Raw genomic sequence first — 27,040 nt, 5'->3', positions numbered from 1 at the left:
TAGATAGTTTCCGAGGGAGATTTAGGTATCCAGTACAACACAGTACAACACGTGCAAAACAGCAATACACATAAGAGTGTAAGAAAAAGACAATGATACAAAAAGGAAAAAAAAAAAAGAATAAAATCAAGAATATGAATAAAAACCCACCGCAGTGAAGTTTTAGTCTATAACCACTGAGCTGAACTGCTACAGAGAGCTGCCATTATAATGGAGGTTGGGCAACTGTGTGCTGTAATTAAACTTTTACATGAAAAATATATTTTTTAAGGAGATAAAGGAGAATTCTTTTATCAGTAAATTAAACCATATGAGGGGCAAACTATCATTGTATGAGGGTTATTATCTTTAAGTAGTATTACGAAAAGTACCCAGAAGTCATACTTGACTAAAAGATATTGTATTGAAATATTACTTTAGTAAAACTTAAAGCTAAAACTCAAAATGGCACTTCAATAAAAGTCGTACATGCTTCGTATCAAAAGAGATTTTGCTGCAATAAATGTAATCAGAAGTAACAAAAATACACACATTCTTCACTCAAGTAAAAGTAAGAAAGTACAAGCTCATAAAAAATTTCTACATTTCTACAAACCATTTCTGCATAAAGCTAGCTGGACCTCACTTGACATGAATATAATTACCAGCCTGGTAAGTGAAAATCTGTCAGTTCTCTAATGCAGATGCGAGTCAGTCAAAACACCAAGTTTGACACAATATTCATTTTCTAGAAGTTCTTTATTGAGTCACTCGACGGCAGTGCACCGACCGAAGAGAGGCAGTCTCTCCTCATCTTTCATAATAACCCAAAACAATACTCGTAAATGTTGCATAGTCACAGGACTGCACATGACTTCACTCAAAGCACCACTCCAATTGTCTCAACATCCGCCTCCTGATGCACATGAAACTTCTTATACGCGTCAGCCATTGTTGCATGTCACACATTAACCTATATTCAGAACACATACACACAGAAGAGGCCTCACAAACCCCTTCAGGATGAGCTCCTTAACTAAATTACTTATGTTAATTTTCACAACATATCATACCATGAATACATCTATTCATACCCTGCAGCCACATGATCCGTCACAAGATTTCACCCCACATACATATTAATGTTGCATCTATTTTTGTTTGGTTTCATATGCAAGAACAGCACATCAAAATAAAGTAAGGGACATTAAAGAATTCCTCTCACACTGATCACTCGATACAATATTCTGATACTGACAATCGCAATCAGTGCAGATTGAATAAATAAATCTAAAAAATCACTCAGTGGCTCTGATGCAGCATGCAATCTGCAAAGTGACTACCTTTATCCAAAAAAGTAAAAAAAAAAAAAAAAAAAGTGCAGTATTTACCTATAAAATGCAGAGGAATGTAAGTATAAATCACATCACTCGGGCAAAATACAAGTACTTCAGGATTGTGTTTAAGCACAGTGCCTTAGTAATGTAATAAGATACATAGCACAAAATTAAAAATAAAATATCTTTAGTCTTAGTGCACATTTCAAATTGCAAACAATCTCACACAAGGCAACACATCACCATCAACAGACAGCGTGATCAGATTCAGCAATAACACTTTTAAGATGAAAAGACTAAAATTGAAAAAGAGCCTGAAAGAAATAATAAGCGTCTGATTTCTCATCAAGTCCATCAGTATTTATACGCAGACGTGACAGACAATAGTGAATGGAAACTTGGTTTGTCGTTGCATACTGTTACTGAGTCTGCAGGTCAGACGTCCCTCCCCCTCCGCTCGGTGTGAGTGGTTTAAAGTTTCACTCCTCGGCCTCTGATTGGCCCGTCAAGTTTTTTCCGAGGGGGGATAAGTTCAGACTCTGCGTCCCTTGACGCACAGCAGTCCGGAGAAGTTCAGGGAGCAGAGGAGAGTGTTGCGGTATTCTCTTATCTTACGCGCCGGGGTAAGAGGATCCACAAGAGATATGGAGGTTATCTCAGATAGACTCGCATTTGTTTTGTAGAGGAGTTTTAGCGCGTCGGAGCTTTGGAATAACCTATCTCTGTTTTTTTCCCCCTTTTTTAAATTGCATCACCCGCTGTCGAAAAAAATGTCTGCGTCTGGGCTTTGGATTAACGCAATGTGGATTTTACTTTTTGCCATTTTTCACGCGGCTTTGTCAAACTACTCTGAAGACCAGTGCAGCTGGAGAGGAAGGCAAGTGTGTTCATTCGTGCCGTCGTGTGTCGCCTGTGCTGTCCGTGCAGGCTGCAGAATGAGAGGAGAGACGCTTCGCTAAAAATGCCGCTCAGAGATGATGCCGCAGGTGGCTCGTCGTTGTTGTAGAGCCGGTGTCCGCTCGGTAAAGGGCAGCGCTTGTTTGGGATGCAACATGTTGAGGCTTGCGCTTCGGGGACGCAATTAAAATGTTTCTCCTGCTCTGCTGCGATTGTCCCCTGCGGGCTGCCTGCAGGACGCATGGGGGGTCCAGACAGGCAGGAGACTGGTGGATTAAGTGTGAAATTCGGAGGAAAAACATACAGTGCATGCATGCAGATAATGAAGGATCGTTTCTTTTAGAATAATTTGTTTTAAAAAAAACTGCAGAGGACTTTAATTTTATTTAAAATATGTTTGGCCCTAAAGATTCAATGTTTGGCCCCTGCCTCTGCAAAAAGCTGCCAGTAGGCGGCGCCTTCTCTGAGTGTGCTGGTATGCTAAAGTTTTCCCAAAGTTGGATTTTTAATTCTCTTTATGACATTTTTTTTCTGTACTAATCTCTTACCCTTATTTTTTTGTTAAATATTCCCATCTGAAGGGCTCACATTGGGTTCATCCATCCTGTAGATGTTTCATGCATGAGATTTTAAGCCCAAGTTCTTGGCTGAAAAAATATCATATGAACCTTTAAGTAACCTCGTCTTCCTCTCTTTTATTTCCTCCCCACAGTGGTTTGTCCCAGCAGCAGGGCAGCGTCGAGCAGATCTCCCTCCACTGCTCTGAGGGCACCCTGGACTGGCTGTATCCCAAAGGGGCCCTGCGCCTCAGCCTGTCACCCCGCCTGCCCTCTGTGGCGGTGGGGCCGGGCGGCAGCAGCTCGGGCCTCATCACGGCCTGCGTCAAGCCCTCGGAGCAGTTCCACGGGGCCCAGCTGTACCTGGAGAGGGACGGGGTCCTGGAGCTCCTGGTGGGGGACCGCCTGGAGTCCTCCCCGCCGCCGAGGGTACGCTGCTTCAGCCGTCTTCCCGGGGAGAGGGTGGCTCTCTTCCTGCAGGCGACACCTCATCAGGACATCAGCAGGAGGATCGCATCCTTCCGCTATGAGCTGAGAGGGGACTGGACCGCTCGGCTGTCGCTGGACTCCAACCCCATCAGCAGTGAAGGTGAGTCACTGAGAGGATGAAGGCGGCCATGTTGGTTCGAGTGTTGGAGACTTTTACTTGTATTAATGGAAATAAAGGGGAATTAATTAAGAACTTTTGGCCAGTTTTAAAACTTAAAGGTGCACTATGAAATCAGAAGCAAAAGAAAAGACCGGCTTGTTTATTCACTTATGGAAAAATAAGTACTTCTGAGTTTGTATAATAACAAAATTTGGTCACAAGAACTCTTAAGTAAAAACCACTAAACTGTGGTTGGAATTCTTTTTTTCCCCCCTCCTGAAAAGTTTGGGAAATGCAAGTTTCAACCCAGCACAGATGATACTATACACCGTAAAATCCTCCCTGTGGATGATTCATAATTCACACCAGGCCTCTGTGGGCTGCTTGGACTTTCCACAGCCCATGCAGAGTGCAGAGAGGAGGAAGTGGCCAAACTTTCCCCAGAGGCGTGTTGGTTAGGAGGAGGAGAGGGGGAGCCCAAGAGTAGGGAGGACGAGGACGAGGAGGAGGGGGGGCACAAAAGCACAGTATGTGGGGCTTTCTCCAGAGTCCAGAGCCCTTTGAATGGGTGCCGCATGAGTATTCTGGGATTACTGCCGTCGCCTAGGCGACAGGGAGGCCTCTGCCCAGCTGAGATGCTCTTCTCTTTTGTTGAGCTGCCTCTCTGTGGGGAGACTTGTCTGTAGGAGTATACACCCCCCCCCCCCCCCTACATCTCTCTCTCTCCCACACACACACACACACACACACACACACACTGATTAGATTTGGAAGGGGGTTTGCTGCGGACTAGAGAGGAAGGAATCTCATTTATCAAGAGGTTTTCACTAAAGAGGAGAATGTGTGGGGTGGGCAAGGGGCCTCCAAAGAACCACAAGGAGAACTTTAAAAAATGCCAGGAGCTTTTCTTCCTTTCTTTTTTTTTTTTTTAACTACCCACAGTTCAGTTAATGCAGACGAACCAGGCTTTGCTGGTTTGGTTTAAAATCCTTATACAAGTTTTTGAGAGTCATTTAATGCATTGCAGTTCTTGAGGAAAAGTTGTCAAGCTTTAGCAGGAAGAAAGAAAGCAGTATTTTCTGAGACATGGGATTATGGTCCTTTAAAGCAAAATCTTTGAAGTCCACCCCCTTTCCCTGTCCTTGGCCCCTGTCTAGCAGGCTTTTGATGAGGTGTGACTGTAGACACCCTGAAAGGCTTTAAGGGGGGAAGTTTCATTCGGCCTTTAAATCGTCTGGGGTGGAAGAGCCTCGCACCTTAAAGCTCCACCGGTTCCCCTCCGTCAACTGTAAAAGTAGCAGCTGTCTGTTAGAACGCAGTGGTTGGTCTCTCCTTTTGTTGCCGGTCTTTGCACCGAGTTTTAGGTCCGGATTCACATCTCACATTCCTGTGCATGTGATCTGGAAATGAGGTCTTTGATTTCCAGAGGCTCAGTTAAAGTATTAGCATATAGGTGTTTTTCGAACAGTTTCAGAGTTACACGAGGTCACCAACTGACTCTCTTTTCTTCCCATTTCCTCCCCTTGTTGTCTCTCCAGAAGCCTGCAGACCCTGCAACAACACTGAGATTCTGATGGCTGTTTGCACCAGTGACTTTGGTAAGTTTCATTAAATAACAAGTTGCGGATAAAACCTCTGGAAAAAAAAAAAAAAAAAATCTAATTCAACCAAGATTAAGACATTACGCCAAACCAACGAATAGCCAGAAGTACTAAAACGTAATGACTTCTCGTACAAATCGTTTGTGTCGAATCAATTTAAAGTCAGAGCACCTCGGTGCCCCCAAATCCTCTCCTCTTTAAAAGTGCAAAGGTTAAAGGTGAAACGGCAAATCTCTGCACCCCCTGCTCCGCACATAGGAATCCCTAATGGAGGCACTGTAGTGGACTAATCCAAACACCACCCCCCTCAAGAAGAGGCAGTGGACTAATCTGCGGGCCCCTGATTGAGCTGTAATGGCACTGAGGAAAGTTCAGATGGCAACAATAGTTAGAGGGATTAGTGAGCGGGCCAGAGGCCTTGCATGGATTTTAGAATAACTTGGTAGCCTCGTACTGAGTTGCAACTCTTGCTACAATAGGACGACATACAGCAAAACATTTTAAGGTGCAACATGTAAGAATTCTAGTTAAAATGTCCCGTTTATCCACAGTTGTTCGAGGTAACATCCGATCAGTGGTTGAAGACGACAACCTCCGTGCAGCAGTGATCAAGGTCAGCGCCACGCGGGTGTTTCGTCAGAAGTACGCCTTGTTCACCGGCAACAGCCGCGTGGCCAGTCGCGGTGAGGTCAGAACTCTGCTGCAGTGTGGCGTCAAACCCGGGCCCGGCAGCTTCCTCTTCACCGGCCGGGTCCACTTCGGGGAGGCCTGGTTGGGCTGCGCTCCCCGTTACAAGGACTTCCAGCGGGCGTACACTATAGCCAAAGCAGCCCAGCAGATACCCTGCGAACTGCCTGTAGACTGAGCTAAGAACTCTGCAGCAGCTTGTCTAATGCTCAGAGTCGAGTCCGCACTGAACGCCAAACTCAGCCCATGTTTCGGAAGAAGCCATTGTGTGCAACCGGTGGCCGATGTAGCCAGGGTGCCATCGATGGATATCGTCTTCCCAAAGGACTGAGGAGTGAAATGGACTTCTCCCAACTCCATTTCAGTGCAATATGCAGTCACCAAGTCAGAAAGAACCAGGTGGAGTTCTGACACGAGGGACGTGGTCGAAATGTTCAGAAGCATCTGGCACTGGACGGGTTGTACAAAAGGTGATGCCATCATGCTGGTTCAGAAAAAATCTATTGACAAAGCTTTCCAATTGGGATAAATAAAGTGAAGCCATTAATTCAGGCCTATTGAGAGTCACTGCGAGGAAACTCAGGAAAATTTATGAAAAGTTCTATAGAAAGCTTACCGCCTATTAGGATACACTTCAGGCACCTTTTGGCCACAGGAAAGTGATGTTTCACTGGCTGTACAGGGGTCATCCTCAGTGTTACTATTATTAAGGAGATTATTAATAAAAAAAAAAAGTCCTCACAAAAGGAAGCATTAAAAAATATATATATATTTGCACTGATAAAGGAAAGGGAATGATCTGGAAAGTGTGATGCTGCAAGCACTGAAAACCAAATAAAAAGCAACTATATGTAGCATAGTGGAGCGAATTTAATATATGTACAGATAATGTGAGCACGTACAGTAGAAACACAAATCTGAGGTTACCTGAGCGGGTATCACAGCTCAAACTAGTGCTGAGAGCACTTTCACATTTTTAGCCAACTCTGAGATTTGTTTTGCTTCTGTAAGGAGATGCAGGCTTATAGGCATTTTTTGTTTCTTTCTGTAAGGTGTACGATGCAAAATTGTAATTTGAATTGGACTTTAAAGATAATTATTTAAAAGATTGTGCTGGGGTGGATCGCCAAAGCAGTTCTAAGTTTAGTTGTTGTCGTATTATTATCTCGCTTAAGAAGAAGATCAAACCAAGAAGCTACTCTATGATGTGTTAAAGAAGATATTCACCTGTATATACTCAGCAATGTTCATAAAACTGGTGACAACAGCCACTCAGAACTGAAGTCCAGTTTTATTACACGATATAAAGTCTTCTAACCAGCTATTGGTGGAGAAACAAGCTATAAAACTGGACTTGGCTAGCTCAAGAGCAACACAAGATATGCATTTAATGTGTAAAGATTCTGTTCTGATGTGCACTATATCAACAAGCGGAGGGGGTTTATACCAAATTGCTGTGATGTGCTGAAGCGGTATGTCTTAAATGCTTACACTGCCATTTTACTGTTTGTTATTTTTTTTATATGTGAAGTTGTGTCAGTGTCAATGTGAATGTAAATATGTTAATAAGAAATTCTAGAAAGAGGGAAAAAAAGGTCTGTGGAAAAAACAACATTATGTCAGTATTGTGGATTATTTTTATGTTTGTCTGTGTTATTAAAAGATACGCTGTGAGAAAAACACCCCTTGATGTTTTTGGATGCATTTATTTTCCCATGTTCTCACCCTGAACCCATTCTCTGGTCATTTCATGCCCCGCAAACATAAAGCGGTTGCATCAACGATTTATTAGCACTCTCGCCGTTTAACCCACCTTATAGCTTTCAGGTCCAAAGGTTTTAAGCATGGTAAACTTTTTCTCAGACATAAGTCACTTCAAGTGCCCATGAATCAGATCCCTGAAAGCTCTGAACTAATGGCAGGCCTGAACAAGCAAGGGGCCTAAAAGGCGGAGAGATTTAGGGAGTGTTTAGGACCCTGTGGTTGTTTGAACGGGGAGAGTAGGTAGAAAATAGAGGTTGGAATTCTGTTGTCCTCGGCCTCCCATTTTCAGGATTCAGGAAGCAATAAATTGCCATTAAGGGAGCGGCGTGGCAGACTCGGCTGAGCTGAGGTGCCACACAGTCGCTCCCCTCATCCTGAGCACGAGGACACAATCAAACCAGACCTCTTTCCCGCTTAGACCTTCAGCCTAGAGCCAGAGTTTGTGTTTCTAACTCTACTTAGATTTGATCTACAGCAGCACAGAGCGTATCTGTTACCTGGCATGGCTGATGGCAGTAAATTTTGGGGGAGCTGCATGGTAGATAACGCAGAATCACCCATATTACTGAACCTCTGTGATAAATTTGCCACCTGTTTCTCCTCTTGGCAAAATTCTGCAAAAACACGCACTGCACACACCTCAGTAAAAATCTCAGATTTACTGCACGCAGTAAATCCAGTTGAAAAACAGCAGCTGGGGGAATTAACATGGTGTTTGTGTCGAATGGAAGAAAAAAAAAAATCACAAAAGCTCGACATGCCTCCCGTGTCTGGCGAGCTATCTCCCATAGAAACACTGGTTGGCCACTGCATCAGTAGTTCATGTGAGCGAACCTCCAGCCTCCCCAGCTATTTACTGCCTCAGTGCACCTTTAAAACATCCCGTAGCTGGGGGCCCCGAGCTGCACAGCCCCACACACACACACACACACACACACACACACACACACACACACACACACACACACACACACACACACACAAACTCCCCCACCACCTCCCCTCCAGTCCATCTGAGGTTACTGCTGCAGGCCTGATAAGCCAAAACAAAGAGCACTCAAATTAAACTCCCTCGACTAATACATCATGTGACATTCTGACAAAGCTCAACTTCCTGCATTGTTGTCACTTCTCTGTGACCCCAGCTCGAGGCCCCCCAAAACTGCAGTATTCATGTCCAGTGTTGTAAAAAGTACCCAAGTCTTAATTGATAAAATAAATGAATTTTAAATAATCAGTAATATAAGTAATCTAATATATGTTGAAGAGTAAAAAGCACAACATTTTTTCTCCAAATGTAGCTCAGTGGATGTGAGAAGTGGCAGAAAATTTAAATACTCAAGTGAAAGCACCTCTAAGTTGTATTTAAGTGCAGTACCTGAGTAAATGTACTGTCACATTCCATCACGTCAGTGTAGCCAGAATGACACAGTGGAGCAGTGTAGTTTTGTACTTGCTTAATACAAGATTTTGCACATGGTAGAAGGTGTATTCACATCCTTAACTCAAGCAAAACTATGACTACCACACTATAAAATGCATTCTAAAAGAGAAAAAGAAAAATTACTTTAATGTCTCACCGGTTCAATTGTTTTCATCTAACTTATGATCATATTGTGCACACACTCCTTTGATGCTGAGGGATTTCCATTTATTTTGCAGAATGCTGCAGACACACAATAAACCTTCCTCCTCCCCCCCTTCACCCCACCTCCTTCTCTCTTTATTCTGTCCTGTTGTGTGTTGTGCTTGCTGAGGTGAGGTACGGACACGCCAAGGCGGGAAGCACTTAGGAAAGGGGAGTCCAAAGCAATGGGAGAGAGTTGTTGGGTGTGGACTTCCGTCAGCCCCCGGGGGAATCTGAGGAAAGTGGCCGGAGACAAAGCTCCAGAGATGAGAGCAAAGACAGGGGGCAAAGTGCTCCTGGACACTCCCTTACAGTCGAGCACAACAACACTCCACCCAGCACACAGGTCCTGTGTTTCCAGAAGAAAGTCGCCCTGTTATCCAGCTATATAAAAATCAGCCAAGGAAATTCTAATCCCAGATATAGGACTTATCTACATGTTTTCATTGTGGTTTTCCTGATGTGTTGAAGTTTTTTTTTCCTAAATATTGGAAGTACATCCTTATCCTTAGAAACAGCTTTTAAACACGGTCCCACCACATGGCCAGATACAGTTCCAGCTTTTAATCATGTCACAAGAAATTACTCAGTGAATGGCATTTGCACAGATATCACAGAATTGAGGACATTCCGATTTTTAACTTTCCAAGGTCAAAAATCTCCAAACAAGAAAGAGTTTCTCCATCTCCTTAATTAAACTGGCTCATATAAATACATTTCACTTTGTATGACAATGTAATGTACCGTCTGCAGAATTGCAAAAACTTCACTAGACTTTATGGAATCATTTTCCACCACCAACAGCTGGCTCGAAAATTCTCTTTAATAGAACCAACGTAAACTCACCATAATGTCACCCAGTGGATTGTGGACTACAGTTCTGAGGCTTGTTTGGCATGACAGCTGTCACCAGTTCCTCAAGGTCTAAGGACCCGTACACACTAATCCAACATCTAAAGAACTAGCCAATTAAATAAAGTCCAACACACCAGAAATACTACATCCGACTGCCAACATAATTCAAAAAGGATGACCAAATTTCTTAGGCCTGTTATGACAAAGCAGCATTTAGCGACCATTTTTGATGCCACTCTCAATAATATAGCCACTTCTAGTCGATAACATGTCAGATAGAAGGTTATAAATGTCAGTGGTGTAGAGGTGGAGCTGGGAGGATATCCTGATTGGACCGGGCTGAAAATACGAGAACACACCATGGTGGCAACTTGTAAATCCCAAGGTAGCCACGCCCCCCCAACCATGCCCTGCTTTAACATCCATTTTACTCTAGTCAAATCAGACATGCATGCAACACGGTTACTACTGCTAACAGTCAAATCTGAATCCATCTTCCCTAACCATTCTGTTGTGTAACAGTAGGAACATCAGTTATATATCTTCGGTTTTATAAAGAGCTACTAATACCCTCTAGCAGAGGTAATCTATTCATTCCCTTTTCATCCTGGCCTCTAGCCTGATCGCATAATAGTTTCTCACGCTTTCTCCTTCACCTGCATCTTTCTTTCTGCTGCAACCATCTTTTTCATCGGTACATCGTCTAATCTTTCCCACAGTTTGGTTGCACAGCTGCTGGCTGCTGTGTTGTTGTGGATCCAAAACAGTGGTTGCGATGCTCTGACACGCACTTGATACAATCTGTCTCCTTGTGCCAAAAGACACTTGAGGTTTCTAAATGACTAAATCTCTGTAGCCCTCTGCGGCTTTTCTTTTCCAGCGATTCACTCTTGTTCATCAGTGGCTGTTGAGACAGAGAATGGTGTTCAGTATTTCAACTGTCCCTCAAATTCTTCTAGAAGAGACGTAACAATCCTTCAGGGCATGTTTTCCAATCAAGCATGAGATTGTAACTGTATGGCTGTACACTCAGAACAGATTTGTGTATATCTACATGTACATAATATTCTTGTCTCATCATTTTAAGCTTGGTGTTGGGAAGAGACCAAGCTGTGTCTGATCACACACAGAAGTTTAACTTTTGGGCTTTCTGACAGAAAGTCATGTGATGTAGCACAAAGAGCAACAAGGTTTAAGTTGTGAGGAGGTTTTGGATGTATGGGTGAGTCAGGAACAGAACAAGCACCCACTAGACTGGGGTTTATGTCCTATATGAGTCAATGTTCACTTATTTTCTATGGACCTATTATTCTAATCTGGTTCATAGACAACTTATTTGCCTTAACTTATCATTCTAAAGTAATTATGAGTACTGGCTGTAGAAAAATGGCACCATCCATAGAAAGATCAGTTCTCTGTAAACATGGCTTTCACCGTGCCATTCGGCCTGTCCAACGAGCTCCATCATTCCCACTATATTGAAGGTTGTGATACTGCAGAAAGGAAGCGCCTGCTATTGCGCAACCAAAACAGGAGAGGCTATGTTGTCTCCGGTCGATAACCTCAGGTAATGATGGAACAACTGGAATAACCGTGGATAACACTGCAAAACAGAAAAAAAACTGCTGATGAAGGAGGCAAAGACGGTGAAGAAGTGATGGAAACTGAGGTAAAACAAGTGGAGTGGATGAGTTTGCTCAACTGACAGTGCTGTGTTCCTTGTTACTGGCTGGATTCAAGATGGTTTAAAACCAGCTTTCTTTCTACTATATGGGTAAGTAACTCTGCCTTTCATAGCATTGATATCAGGACTTCCAGGTCAAATTGGGCTTCTAACGGTTGGCGTTTCTTTTGCTTTGGACAGCAACAAGGCTGCTAGCAGTTGCCATGTTGCTAACGCTGTGTTTGCGACAGTTGTGCCCACAATAACGGTCCCAACTTTCGATTTGGAAATACATATGAACCTTCTTGACTGGACACGACCAAACAGTGATCATTAAACATCTCAATGTTTGCCGGGAAGTGATTAACAACAGCTGTGCATTTCATCGGGCTGTATTTTCCACATAAACTAATTGTGTTGGCATACTGGTAATCCAACCCACCGCAACCAGACATCACGCCAAGTGGTCTGTCCGCCTCCCCCTTGTGACTCAGTGGCTGTGCATCCTGCTGCCTCTCCGTCAGCTCAGCACCAGCTGACAGCGAGCCTGCAGTCCATGACCACACTTTGGCATCCCAGATTCCCAGCTGACAACTTCTGGTTCCCATAACACCCTTGCACAGCTGGGAGCGATGATTCCCCAATGGAAACTGTGAATGTTCACGTCTGAGAACATGCTAACTCGCTATGCACGTCTTCTTATCGGGCCAGGGGGAAAAAATGCGAGCAGTAACCAATCAACAGGCGCCATGCCCTGCCTCTACTTTGATGGCTTTTGAGCGCAATCATATTTATCAGGCACCGGCTCATGTTGGTCTTTCTGTCTACGCAGTTTTCAGAAACTGATGGGCAGCCTCTATTCAGCGAGCAGAGCGAGGGTAGGGGAGAATAATGTGGTCAGCTTTAAAGTAGAGTGGGCAGTTTGGGTGGGTTGAGAGGTCAAAGCCGAATAGAGAACAAGCGTATAGTGGTGCAAGAGCATGTTTATCTGGCCATGTTATCCCTCTGAAGTACTGAAGGGAGGAGAGCGAGGAGCCCCCTTTGTTCCTCAAGAGCCTGCAGATGGCTGTAATCCCTTCCAAAATGCGCACTGAAAATCAATCAAGACAGGGTGGACATGGTGTATGAGTGTGGAGGCGGGCGACACTTTTCTCAGGGAGGGGGTCCCCGCAAAGAAACACAAGTTGGGTCAAACAAACGTCTTTGGCACTTTCCCGCCAAAAAAAAGTATTGTAAGGAGAGACAGAGGGAATGAATTGCGACCCCCTCCAACGAAGGCCCGCTCGCTACTCGTCCATTTGAGCTGAACACAGCTGCCTTCCCCTTTGCAGTATCCCGGGGTTGACATCGCCTGCAGGGGGTACAGCCACAAAAAGCTCCAAACACTGACATCATACTCTAAGAAGGCCACTTGGAGACATTCACTGTGGCAGGATAAGGAAACAGGCACACATGGCAGAAGAAGACAGAGGATGCACACAATGACAATGCTGATCAACATGCTGATGTTCAGCAGGTATAATGTTTACCAAATTAACCGATGTAGTTTTGCATATTAGCAGGTTAACATGTGCAAATACTCACTGAACTCTAAGTACATCTATGGTCAATTGAAAGATGATTCGCTTCGTAGGTATTTATTGGTAAATCGAGGTACTGGGTTAATATTAATTTTGATAGTAGGACTGAATTTACCAAATTTACTATGAGGTAACATGAGGGGAACATGAATCATCAAATACTGCTGTAGAAAAAACTCCTTAAATAACAAAAATGTGACCCTCAAGATGGCGCTAGAGAAAAAAAATCAGGTGATAACCGAAGTCAAAAGGATTCCTCGGCAGATGGTGAGATATTCCTCTGGAAGTAAACATTTAGACTTGTAGGTAGCACTAGATGAAAAATCACCAAAGTCATGATGGTTCATCCTCTGGGCACCATGGTTACCTGTGCAAATTCCATGCTGATCTGTCATACAGTCAAAAAATGTATTTAAAAGCAGAAAATAACCTCGTCGTGGTGTTGGAGAAAATGGCAGGAGAACTCCAAAGTCACTGGGATTTACCTTTGGAGACCATGAATGTCTGTGAAGCATTTCCAATAACTGATGAGATATTTTGGTTTTAGCCAAAGTGGTGGAACGTGTGACAGACCAGTGCTGCCATCTTTAGAGCTAGCTGCTACCATGGCTACAAACCTCTTAATACCACATGATCATTTCCTGAAAGTAACTTGCATGTTTCTACCTTTCCTCATCTGTCAACAGACTCTTTAGCGAACAGTGACACTTGAATCGTGTGTTGCTTCCTCATGGTGCTGACGGCAGCCCTCTGGATACGAAACTCTGGCCTGAGAGTCGATCCACTTCAGGGAAACACACCTGTGTTCAGATATACTCTCCAAACCCCACCAATTAACCACCAGGATTATAGTTCTCTACCTAAACCCGTCTGATTGTCTACACAAAGAGGGGAAACCTCCCTCGCAGATCAGGTCAGTTCTTGTCCTCCTACCTGCCACACACCTCTTTCTCCTCAGAGAAGTGGTGTTGAGTTACATCCTCTGAGACATATTGCACTGTGCCTATTGTTCAAATTGTTTATTAAGGAAAGTGGTAGGCAGGACGAAACTGCCACTCACAATGGTTTTGTTATGTTACTAGTATCTCCTTGCATTTTTCCTTCTGCAAAACGCAGCTTCAGGGCAAGATTTGTCACCTGATAACGCTGGTGTGCTGCACTGCAAAACATGTAAAAACCTGACGAGGATGATTTAATAGCAGTCTTATGATTAAAAATTATTCATTATTTAAATTATGCTATTAAATAGTAATAAAGGAACAATATAGTGTTACAGAACTTGCATGACTTAATCAATTGGTAACATGTATATTAAGCTATGTAGTTCTGTCTCTCTCAGGACTCTCCATCTCTGATTTCCTGCATTTCCCAAAATTCATTTGAGCAATTGCCCGAAACAAGGTGTGATGTTACTGCTTCTTATTAATGAAAGGGAAATCGATATAGATACCCAGCAAGCAAACCTACTCATAAACAATGCTGTATATATCTGATACCATGTGTTGAAACTGCATTGCTTTCTAATCTATTCAGTCAGCTGTTCATAGAAAAATCTGAAACTAGTTTCTAGTGCAAGAGCTGGTATTGTTTTTTCTCTTAAATCATCACCATACATTTATTTTTTTGTGGAATATGACCATGCAGACTGGTTTAAAAATGTATTATTTAAAATTTCTATAATTTCTAAATGTCTATAAACAACACAGTCTTTGTTATATATTGTTTTGAGTTTTGACATTATCCCAAGAGTTTTGAAGACATGAAGAAATCTGGATTTTTTTCAAGATAATGCCGCATTTCAGTTGGTTGCCTGTCACTATAACATCGACTTCATAACATTACCTTCTTCATCGGCAATGATAGTTGTTTAACAATGAAGACAACAACTCCGATGATCCCACGCTTTTGTTTTGTTGAGAGACTGCATTTACACATGCAATACAACACAACACTGACATTTGTTGGGTTGATATAACAAAGAAATTAGCCATTTCACACATCTGGGAGGAACGGGGCAACATAAGCATTTATTTGGAGTTGCATTTGTGTCCTTTTGATGAATAGAAGTCCAATATTCTCTCACCTTTTAGCTCCGTTTTTGGTCTCAACCAACTCCAGCAGGAACTAACCAGCTCTTTAGCTACTAAATGCTCCACTACGTTCACCAGCGATTTGCTAACTTTCTCTGTCTGTCATTGTCCTGTCTTTTCTGTAGTCCCAATTAAAATATTTTAATAAATAATAAGTCAATAATAATAATAAATAAATAATAAATCCACAAACCTAAAGTAAATAAATATGATCTAAATGTCATCTTGTACAGTCAGCAAAACTGTTCCCTGATATCTGATTGAATATCATCAAAAATAATGCTAGAACTAGTGGTAAGGGAATAAACATTGACCTCTTGCAATTTGGGGGAACCGACCCTTTAAAAATGTGCTTGTGATTCAGTCCCCCCCCCCCCCCCCCTTTCTTGTAACATTAATGAAATGAAGCTTTAAAGTTACATACTTCTGACATGGTGCATTACAACTAAGCAATGTGAAGTAGCTGCTAAGAGCACCTTTCATGTTGGATCAAGAGAAGAGAAAAAAGACAGAGAAAAACTTGTGAAGACATTTATGCGCCAGACGTGCTGACAGTCGGGCGGCATGTTTATATTCCAACAAAGTGCACTCACACATTGTGCATCAGCACAGCCGCCGTGGCCTGTCTGATGTGTCAGAAGCACCCGAGCTTTCCTCTCCCTGCGCTCTACGCTCATTCCAGGGGAACATGTGCGCTGGAATTCTCCCCCAATTAAGACAGGGATTAGCCAGGTCCGCTGTGGGAACCGGCCGAGTGTGGGAAAACAGAGGGTCTGTCCCTCTCTCCTTCCCTCACCGACACTCAGCCTCATTCTCACTCGCTCTTGTTCATGAAGCTGCCTCCCTCCCCTGTCCTTCTCACCCTTACTGTAACTCTTCCTCCTCCCTCTTCTCACCCTATATTCTGTCTTTCCTCGACATTTCTCATTGCAGACCTTTCAATTTGTCTCTTTGCAGCTTGTTCTGTTTAAGCCTCACTTCCAAAAATCCATTTCTCATTGTTTCCCCTCTCATCGTTTGTAATTATGCACACCGACCCCCTTCATTTTTTTTCGTCTTTTCATTCTTCTTTTTTTTTTCTACCCTCTCTCTTAGCCACCCAGAATCTCCATAGCTTTCAGTCCTAATTCTTCAAGGTTTTCTGAAGTGCACGGTTCTTCTGTGCTCCCCTCTCCTGCCCCTCCCTCCTCCCTCTTAATGCCTCTCCAGCCTTCATAGTGAAAGCTTGTCTGGAGGGGAGCTGGGGACTCTCGCATGAATAGTCTGAGACTGTCAGACTGGAGGAGGGGGTCGAAAAGACAGCTCATCAGAAAAGAAAAGACAGGTGTCTAAGAAAATAGACAGTTACAGAGTTTATGTTGGAGATTTTGCATTAATCAATCAAACTCGTCCATAAAAATAGCATACAGCTCATCGCATCATTGGTTTACTGCTTGTGAAATCTGCAGCAACTTCAAAATGATCAATTTTTCATCTGTGTGTCATGGGAAAATTGAGGGAACAACCTATAAAACCTGAATAAGCATTAACTAAACATCCATGGGAACGTCCTGGCTGAACTTCGTGCTCATTTTTCTATTGTCACCACATCTCTTTCTCATGATCCTGCAATACTCTCCCTATCACACTGGATTCCTTTCCCTGCATTCCTCGTACTCACTGTCACCTTTTCTTCCTCGTTCCCACTCTCCCTCTCCTTTCCTTGCGTTCCCATAAATCCCTTCCCTGTGCACTCCTCCACACAAGGCTTGTCCGTTCCAATTATGGCAGGGCCGTCCAGCCCCCCGGCTCACACACTCTGCACACACAGGCCGCTCTCATTAAGCCTGTATCAATTAGGCATTAACCTCCTAAAACAAAGGGCCTCTTGACGAGCGGCCCATCGCAGGCCATGTGAGGTACTTCCTCTGCATCGCTCCACCCTGCTTCCCATCCTCAGAACGACATATTCATCCAACCCCTTTCCCACTGCGTTGGCCACAAAACAAAACTGGGCCTGGAGCATCACCTAAACAGAACTGGTACTGAAGGTGAATAAGCATCACAGAGTTTACTTGCAGTTGTAAAGTTGATGGTTTCAGAGTTTTGCAGGATGATGACTGAACATATAGCAGAATGCTAATCTCTTTAGAGCCCTTGTTAATCCTAATTTTTTTTCATGAGAACAAAGTATTTTCATTACTTTTACTGTGTTATCAGGCAAGCACAACACTATGTTACTTGCTATTATGTAGGTGATAGTTTTTAATTCCCAAATGATTCACATAGAACATTAGGTTGGATTAAAATTTTAAAAAATGACATCCAGTTATTTTATCAACTGACATGACAGATCAGATTTTGCGACAGGCCAAAAGGACAGAAAAAAAAAGAAAATAAATCAATTTTACATACAGATCACAATAAAATTCCAAGCCACATGAAACTGTTTTGATGGTTGAGGTGGAGATCTGTGCAATATTACAGAATATATTGCAATACAGCTGAAATTAAATTGATAGTTTGGGTCTTCTGATGTGGGGTTGAATAAGGTGCTTATGCCTAGCCAGTGTGTCGGTATCAGTAGATGACAGTTAGCTCTCCTCGAGTGTCAAGAAGCAGCGCATGGCATCAACAGGGAAGCAGGGCATTGTGCTGACATATATCTTTAGGTATGCCTTCTTTTAGGTGGCTAAAACATGCCTTGCCGTGGTGCTGTAGAGCAGTAGAATGCTCCTCAAACAACCCCACATCAAAAGACACAAACTATCACTTCAGTGCTAGTTAAGTTTAAATTGTGCAGACTGTGTATTATACTGAAGGTCAGGTTTTTTGTTGATATTAATATTGCATGCATTCAGATGTAACCACAATATCAACGAAAGAGAGGAAATCCATATTGAGACAAGCAGAGGAGAGAACGAAGCAGCTACACGGCATCAACACGCCCATTTGCTCATTGTGAATTCTCCAGACATCAACCTGCTCTATTCACACATCAACGCTCAATGGGACTTTTTTACAAGGGAGCTGGCAGGGTGAAGTCCTGGGCGACTAATTCGGACATTTAAGTTTACGCATACAGCTCCTCCAGGCAATGGACAATTTCAGGTTAGCTAGCAATGCATGTGTAAAAGGGACTGAAGTACAGAGTGTTTCATTTAAAATGTTGCAATGGAAGAATAAATGTTGCCTCCATGTTCTGTGAGATTGAATCTGAAGGGTCATTTCAGTAAAATTTGATCATATAATTTTTTACCACTCAACTAATCCTTCTGATGAACTGATTCATCGCACGTAGGTTTCAGGGTTTGGGTGATTACTACCATTGATACTGTTTACATTTTATCTGAGAAAAGTACATAGGGGAACTCACTGTCATTTGTATTCTTTTGGGTTAGGGTTAGGGTTAGGTTTAGGTTGGGTTTAAATGCAACATCTTGTGGTTCTTTCATTGAACTCTGAACAGATATTAGAACGATCATCAACCACTCCTTTGTGGGGGGAAAAAAATGTATCTATTTCAACATTTCATTGGTCAGCATTGTTGCAAAATCCTGATTTAAAGCTTGTGTTGCCACATTTATTAAGTCTCGTTGAATTTAATCAGATTATTAAATTGTCAAATTGTCAGTATTTGCATTATAATAGTGACCACAGAGGCATTTAATAAAAAAGTTGTTCGCAGTCCAAGAAGTGAACTTTTCCAAAAACTTGGCATTTGGCCTTGGGGACCAGCTGTGGTGCACCAGACCTCAACTCCACTCTTTGCATTTGTGATGTTAAAACTTCTCCTATTTTTCTTGTTTTTTGTATAAAGTACACTTCATTTGTACAAGTTTGCAAAGGTCTCTGCAGGCACATCATCCCTCTGTCTTTGTTGGCAGAGCAGCAAAGAACAACCTGGTTTTGATTTTCCCACAGATCTGCCGATGAGAGGAGTGGTCCCCAGCACCCAGCGCTTTGGCACACTGACTATGTTGGCACGGGCCCAAGCTGAGCACCCCCCACCCCTTTTCCCAGGGCCCTGGGAGTGTAATACATTACTAACAAAATCCCACTTCCCATTCCTCTCAAACTTTCACACCCCTGCTCCCCTCCTCCCACGGCTGGCATGCCCCCTGAAAAGAGGATTGGGGTGACATGCGTATGACTCCTTTCCATCTCCTCTACTATTCCCATCATTCCCCAGAGTGTTTCAGTGTCAACATTTTGCCTTTTTTTTTGTTTTTTACATAAAACGTGCAAATTTTTTTTTTAACCAAACCTTTTTAAACCAACATATGAGGTCCTTCTAAAAAGAAATTTCTCATTTTAAACCTATGACACTATGGTTTAAAATGACACTAATGAAAACTATGAAACCCAGCTACCAATTCACGCTAGTAAAAAATGCAGACCCTTTCACTGTTAAAGGGATTTAAAGGGAATAGATGCCTATTCACACCGACACCAAGGTTATAAATATGAACCCCTCATTCTGGAAAAAGGCTTGTTTGCGCCGCAGTTCTCAGCACGGCATTGAGAGGGAAAGTATTCACGGGCGTGTACGTGTCTGGGTAACATGTAATGACATTATTCTCACCAGGGTGACCCCTCATTGTCACCGCGCTTTCTTCTCCCCAGCTCGTGAAATTGACATAAGCTTTACAAACATTCCATGCATTTTTTTCTCAAGGCCGGTTTTCTTTGGGGGCCTTTCATAGAGAAAAAAAAAGAGCAGTATGAGCAGCACCACCTAGTGATGGTGTGAAATGCACACCACACACGCTCAAAACAACACAGATTTAAAATTGGTTTCCATTTTAAAAGTCTTAATTTGAATAAAACCAGCTTACAAGCATAGATTCATGCACGATTACACTGAAAGACATATTTAGGACTATGTTTCCATTTTCAGATTTAGTATTAGGTTTAAACTTTAAAAATGTATTATAAAGTTACATTGGATTATTTGACTGGGCTTCAGATTTCATGGCTTTTCTTAATGGAGTGATGAATGAGCACTTTGGGAGCGCCCAGCCTCCTGTGTCCCATGCAGTCTGCAGAGATGTGAGATCTCCTCTTTATACCTGCAGGTAGTGGTAAAGCTCAATATAATGCTCTTCTGAGAGTGAATTTTATGTGACTTACACATGAAGTGACTTCCTGACCTGCCCAGGTGCTTGTCGATATAGTCCTGCAACTCTAACACCTGCGCCTCAGCAACTGTTGCTCTGGTGATGAGGAGGGCACGCTCTTTCTCAAAGCCAACCTGTGTGACGGAGGATAGGTCATTTCTTTAAACAAAAGCTGGGTATGTAATTTGACAATGTGAATGTTCTGGATGTTATGGGAGAGAGTTTTGTTTACCAGTGCAGAGCCTGTGATCTCCCTCAGCTGTTTGCGTATGTCCGACCAGGATTCCTCGCATATCTGCTCCAGTTTTGCCGGCCTGATAAAGTTACATATTTCATAGTTTTTACGACAGAACCCACACCTGACTTCATTTGTCATTTGGCAAAATACTAAAAATGACACTCACTCCTGATGGCTTACATTTTGAACAGGCATTTTGAGGAGAGCCACCTGGAACAGAAAAGTCAGAGTGAATACGATAAAAACAGAATCTGAGGTGCAACATTTGTCTCCTAAAAAGTGAAAAACATTTATTTCATTATTTGAAGGTCAGGCTTTCCTTGAGATCAATTCTAAGGATTTTTTTCTACCCACTGAGGAGGAGACATAAAATATAGCTAGAAACACATCTGCACACAAAATCTATCTGCAAAAAATGTTAAAGGAAGAGCTTGTTGTTGAAATACATGTTGGGAAATACATGTATTCACTTTCTTGACAACTGTTAGATGAGAAGATGAATGTCTCAGCATTAGCTTAGCACAAACATGTCATATTAACACTATATTTTGTTTGTTAAATACATGTACAAACAGAGATGTAAAAACAATGCTGTTCCTGATCTACTATGCAAAGTATTTCACGAAAAGTCAAACAATCTTTAAACATCTTTAAAAACACATCTAAAACATAAACTGCGCACAGTGCTGCACCAATCTCTTATCCATCATTGTTGCTACACGATCTTCAGTCCACCTCTGCAGCTGCAAAGTTTTCTGTTGCCTAAGGTCACAAACTTTGAAGCCATTATTCCAGCTCACTGCTCACAAAGTAAACACTTGTTTGGCTTTTAAAGGGAAGTATGGACACAAAGAAGAATCCGAACAGACCTAACACAAACACGCACCAGACAAAACAATAGCAGATCAGTCTACTTCAAAGCAGCCATCTTTCTTCGAAGCTACCTGCCCCAGGGCCGCCTCCAGCTGAGCTTCTAGCCTCGCCTTGTCCTGGCGAAGGTTCTGGAGCTCCTTCGCCGTTTCATCTCTGAGCTCAGTGGGCTCCAGGCTGAAATGGGCTTCTGGGGGTCCAGGATCAAGACGGTTCTCTGGTTTTGCCAAGATCTGCTCCCTCTGAACCCTACACATCACAGTGTAATGGTGTGGACAGTTAACCACGATGGCTTAACAGGAATTTTGTGCTCGATGGCAGTGCTGGTACCCTATCCCTAGTGTATCGGTATGTGAGTGTTTCGTTCACTCTTCAGATTGTAAATGTGATTGTGTTTGGGCTAGATGAATAAAATTGATTTGATTTGATTTTGACATAAAAAGACACAAACTCAAGTCTAAAGACACAAGAAGTTTCACCTGTATGCAATAAGCAGAGCATGATGAATCATGATGATCTTCTGGAGTCTCCTCTTGTATGAACGAGCAGCAGAGGCGAGCTGTTCCTCCCTGAGCCTGTAGGAGGAGCGAACATCCTGGAGCATGCTGTCCACAAACGCCCTCATCTTAGAGGTCTCTGAGGGGCGTTTTCCTTCTCTAAGTCCATCAATGTACTCCTGAATGAAAGACATGCAGACTGAGGTTACAGCAGGGATGGAAGTCGTGTTTGAGTTACCTTACTGTTGTGTGAGTGCTGCGGCTCACAGCTATGTCCCGCAAATAGCACACGAGCCTCGCGCGGTATTCCTCATTCAGCTCTTTGACTTGAAGCTGCAGCTTTGAGTTCTCTTGTTCTGCCTCCTTCACTTGGCTCTGACAGCACATCAGGACCTTGGATAGATATGACACAAAATTCGAATTTGGACACATTTCCACACATTGATGTGCTACTGCTACTTAAAATCATTTGCACGTTAATTCAGAGGATGAAAAACAGTGATCATTTGAGAGCTGTTCTGTAAATCAACAGACTCACCGCACTCTGCTCTGAGAGTTCCATCTGGCTATTACGGATCGCCCTCTTGTTTTCCTGGTGCTCTTTACCCATTGCAACCCTGATGACCAAACACAGGCCCGACCACAAGACAAGCAGTGACCAAAATCCAAAGACGGCCACATCACAAGGGCAAGCAAAGAGACCACATCACACACACAGCGACTGAAGCCACAGCACAGAACAAAAATCAAAGAGGCGACCACAGAGCAGATGCGTGTGGGATGAATATAGTGGGACATACATTCTGAGATGGTTCGGGCTGGAAATGAAAAGATAATCATGTTTCATCCTAATTAAGCCAGTGCACGAGTAAAGGATAAACATTCAGTGGGGCCTCACACTCTCTCCTCCAGTTTCTTCTGCTGCTCCTCGTAGCTGTTCCTCATTTTCTCCAGCATGTCTTTGATCTCATCTTGGTTTCCAAGTAGCTATGTGAGAGCACAGTGAGGTACCATAACTGTAATTAGTTTACTGATGCTTCTAAAACATATATATTACATACACTTAGCCCCATAATGAGATACATGTGTTGTACAAAAATACATACAGTTTTTTCCATAGTTTTCTGCTCCTTGTCCAACGCTGCCAGATCCTCACGCTGTTGATACAGTGATGTCATAAAAGTGTAACAACCATTTAAAATAAATAATCGCAAGGATATTTCAAATTGGAAATTTAGTTTAAACCAAATTAAAAGGCTTTATAATTATAACCTTTTATTTCCTCCTCTTGCACACCCAGGAGCTGGTCAGTGAATATAACATAGAAAATGATGTTTGAAATGTTAGTCTTTGTTCACCCAAAGGTGCAGTATATCACGTCGCATGTACTGTTTGGAGAAATACGGTACACATTTTGTTTCTTCATTTTTTACATGGACAAGGACATGTTTTGCTTATGTTGGATCACCTATAACATTTTTCTTTTAGATATCTGCGATTTATTTCCATGCGTGTTTCTTTGCACAGTTTCTTAGCTGTATCAGCGTTAGCTGTAAGGTCATAACAAAAATAAATAAGAGTGTTGAGAGAGTGTCTCTTTGTTGAGAGAATTAACATTATAGTATAAAGTCAATGTCTACAAAAGCAAAATGAACAATCTTAACAACAAGGTTTCACAACACTAAAACACTACAACAAAACAACCAGATTTGAGTGGATAAAAGGCTAACTCCATCAAATGTGCAAACTGAGTAAATTACTACTAGTATTATGTACTACTGCATATGTGAGAACAGTAGAATAGAGCCTTTTGTGGCCCTGGTGGAAGCTGCATGGGATCTGATCAAATGACTCCAGAGATGTCATCAAGTGACCGAGGTGGTCATATCACTGGTTCTGCTGTATTGATTTTGATAATTTGTTTTTAAACTGCAGAATGCTTTTCAAAACCTAATGTCTGTATTGCCCACAATGCTACTGCCACTGAGTAGTATGCCCTAAGACCTGTTAACTCACTTTAATACGTCCAATTTGTGGAGCCACCCTTTGAGACACATTAAGTGTTTGTGTTTATGCATTAAAGGTACATGACTGGGCTGATTTTAGCTGTGGATCAAAATTAGTGAAGCTGCAAAACTTTCTTATATAACTTAGGACTGAATTCCAAAAATTTGCTGCTCAAACTGAGGGGGCTGATTTGAAAATCTCAAAATATCTGTGCTGTATTACAGCGTTGGTCTTCCAAGATGGGACTAACTTGATCTAAGTTTGATTTTTCAACACTGAACACTGAAGATTAATTAATACACTGTCTCACCTTGACTCTGTCATGTGACATGCGGCTGATCAGGGCCCGCACCCTGTCCAGCTCACCCTGCAGGCCCTGGGTGGTTGACCTCACGCTCTGCTGCTGCTCCGCAAGCTGCCCACGGAGGGCATCCTGAGCCTGGGCCAGTACCAGCAGCTCAGCACTCAGCTCCTCGCTCTGGGCCAGCTCTTTGTCATGGGCCTTAGCCAGAGCCTGGTTGTTCTTCTTCAGCGTTGCATTCTCCTCTGTCAGGACTCGGCCGCTCTTCTCTCCTGCTTTCAGAAGAGCCTCGGCCGACTGGAGTTCCCTCAGCATCTTTCCTCGCTCCATCTCCAGCTCAGTTATTACACTGTCTTGGTTCAATATCTAACGAGTGGAAAGAAAGTGTAGCAAACACACTGTATGCTCAAATAAAGTAAATGTTATGTTGGCATTTTATTTACCATCACTGTCATTTTTATATTATTTCAAGCGAACCCTCACCTTATTTTTCAGCTCAAACATCTCTTCCTCAAACCGCTCTCTCATCTTATTTGCTTGAATTTTCTCTTCCACAAGTTCTTTAGAAATCTGAAATGTAAGTCAAATCCCTCTGTTTCTATTCCGGACAGATGCATAGATTTAAGGCTCGTGTACTGCTGTATCTAATGAACACTACCATCAGCTTTTCCTCTTCACTCTGGACCAGCCTGCAGGACAGATCCGTGCTGGAGCTGGCCAGCTGGCCCAGTCTGCTCTCCAGGTAGCCCACTTTGGTGAAGAGGCGCTCAGTTTTGTCACGCAGCAGCAACTTAAGCATCAGAGACACTTTTTTTTTCAACAATGTGTAGATGACAATGATACATTATCCAGTTGAATTATCCCCCATATACTTTTCTAACCACCTCTGAGTTTGCAGTTAACCTGTGTTAATGTCCCCTTTTCATTTGAGCTCGCTAGCTTACCTCATGGACCAACCAACAATTACCTAGCCAAAACTGACCTTTTTTCAGGAGTGAATGGTGTGTAGAACTCTTGACTATAATGACTGAGCATTGTGTTTTACTTACATTTTCTTCTGTCAGAGCTTGAAGTCGCTGCTGGGGCTCATTTGAAGTTGGCTGGTGGTTTCGTGCGTCCATCTTTGTCCACAGCCAACGGCTAACGTCACCTAAATGAACGTTACTGTATCCACCAACAGTTTGTTGCCATGGCTGAACAACACAGATACAAGTGATGTCAGCTTCTTGCTTTTTAAAATCTACTTTTTTTGTTTTTACACCAAATGCTACTGTGTATTAATTGAAGAAAACAACGGCATTAATGTAACTCAACAGGTTGTAAGTTTAACTGTTTTCGTATGGGGTCTTTGACCTTTGACCACTAACTAGCTTAAACAGCAAATCCTGCTGAAGACTGAGGTTAGCTACACTTAGCTTCCACTGTTTTCCCCAGTTGTTTCACCAAAATGGGGCTACCTCTAACTGCTACATTAAGTTATTCTTCACTATATATGATTTGGCGGCTTATTATTTCAGCTTGAAAGACTGCGCAGACTTAACCTCAGCCTCTTTCCTGTAAAATACATTCGAGCCACCGCAATGTCATTGATAGTGGCGCCATCTTGTGCCTACAGTTGGGACAGCTGCTGTCTCCTTGCGAGCTGTTGTTAAAAAGTGTCAAAGCATCAGAAGCCTCACACACGTTAACACAGCGTTATCAACATGACTACCACTATTGTTTTAAAAACCTTTCAGGCCATACCGTGTGATTTTAAAAGTGTTTTATTATAGGAACCGTACAAGAGATAGGATCAACGGATTGGGATGTGAAATTCACCTTATCATGTGCTAAGTATAAATCGAGTCACAGGTTATCAAAAATAGCTGCAAAATGCTTTACACAGATAGGGCTTTTGACACTGACAGGACAGTTACAATGAATACATCAACTGAATAAAAAAATACATTGTACCAGCTGCATGTGAACCACATCAGCTCTGAGGGTGAATCTATAACAAACAGCTAACTTGGATATAAAAATTCAGCTCAAAGGCAATAAATTGTATTCATCAAGCTGCACCATTCTTCCAAGCAGTCCAGGACTGACAACAGAACAGAGCTGCATTAAGCAATAACATTAGTTTACACTCTTTTGCAGACCATACAGGTTAAAGGTGACTTGGTTCAACATTTTTGAAAAATGTATATAATGGATATTTCCTAGAGTTTAGTAGATCTTGTAAATATCTTAATGCACCACCTCTGAATTAGAATTTAAAGACTATATGTATATATATATATATATGTATATATATGTGTGTATATATATATATATATATATATATATATATATATATATATATATATATATATATATATATATGTATATATATGTGTGTATATATATATATATATATATATATATATATATATATATATATATATATATATATATATATATATATATATAGCTTCTAGTGTCGATCCCTTCTCGTCTTGCAGGTCAAATATATAGTTCTCTGAGGTAGGAGACATCCTTGCAGTTCAACTTTAGGAATGTGGAAGATTTTCCGTAACCTTGTGTAGACTTATTGTTGCTTTCTTTCTGTCCATCTCTTCTGCCTTTGCTCCACAGTGCTCGTCCACTGTGTGATAATGAAGTGCTTTCTATTGCTCATTTTGTACCAGCGAGACTTCAGCTGATACCTCCGACACATCTTGTTGCCGTTTTAGCACAGAACCAACTGCACAGTCTTTCACGGTACGAGAAAGGGCAGACTGCATATTCATGAGCTTGAAAACGCAGACCCTTCATACACAC

General features: G+C 42.3%; 2 protein-coding genes across 8 annotated transcripts in view; one reads left to right on the top strand and one right to left on the bottom strand.

Annotated features, from left to right (window-relative positions):
- Nucleotides 1–25,848, bottom strand: part of ccdc78 (coiled-coil domain containing 78) — a 42,175-nt gene extending 16,327 nt beyond the window's left edge. The window contains exons 1-14 of one of the 7 annotated variants that reach the window (XM_037080863.1): nt 25,288–25,847; nt 24,897–25,028; nt 24,722–24,808; nt 24,248–24,604; nt 23,037–23,087; nt 22,829–22,917; nt 22,469–22,547; nt 22,198–22,323; nt 21,913–22,109; nt 21,508–21,682; nt 20,730–20,773; nt 20,558–20,639; nt 20,359–20,459; nt 19,988–20,277 (exon numbers count right to left, since the gene is read on the bottom strand). In XM_037080863.1, coding sequence (XP_036936758.1) covers nt 20,190–20,277; nt 20,359–20,459; nt 20,558–20,639; nt 20,730–20,773; nt 21,508–21,682; nt 21,913–22,109; nt 22,198–22,323; nt 22,469–22,547; nt 22,829–22,917; nt 23,037–23,087; nt 24,248–24,604; nt 24,722–24,808; nt 24,897–25,028; nt 25,288–25,359 — 1,680 coding nt within the window. In that variant the 5' untranslated portion in view covers nt 25,360–25,847 and the 3' untranslated portion in view covers nt 19,988–20,189. Of the gene's footprint in view, nt 1–19,987; nt 20,278–20,338; nt 20,460–20,557; nt 20,640–20,729; nt 20,774–21,449; nt 21,683–21,912; nt 22,110–22,197; nt 22,324–22,468; nt 22,548–22,828; nt 22,918–23,036; nt 23,088–24,247; nt 24,605–24,721; nt 24,809–24,896; nt 25,029–25,287 lie in introns of those variants that run through there. The other 6 variants (XR_005071752.1, XR_005071753.1, XM_037080864.1 and 3 more) reach the window with 6 other exon arrangements.
- On the top strand, nt 754–7,331 carry metrn (meteorin, glial cell differentiation regulator). Its single transcript, XM_037080867.1, has 4 exons — nt 754–2,193; nt 2,926–3,359; nt 4,898–4,957; nt 5,512–7,331. Exons 1-4 carry the CDS (start codon nt 2,087–2,089, stop codon nt 5,823–5,825), a joined length of 915 nt encoding a protein of 304 aa, XP_036936762.1. The 5' UTR covers nt 754–2,086; the 3' UTR covers nt 5,826–7,331.
- Nucleotides 25,849–27,040: the final 1,192 nt, after the last annotated feature.

This window comes from Acanthopagrus latus, chromosome 20 (genome assembly GCF_904848185.1).
Source record: "Acanthopagrus latus isolate v.2019 chromosome 20, fAcaLat1.1, whole genome shotgun sequence".
NCBI lineage: Eukaryota > Metazoa > Chordata > Actinopteri > Spariformes > Sparidae > Acanthopagrus > Acanthopagrus latus.
Note: the sequence above shows the minus strand (reverse complement) of the source record. Positions and strands in the feature narration are given on the sequence as shown.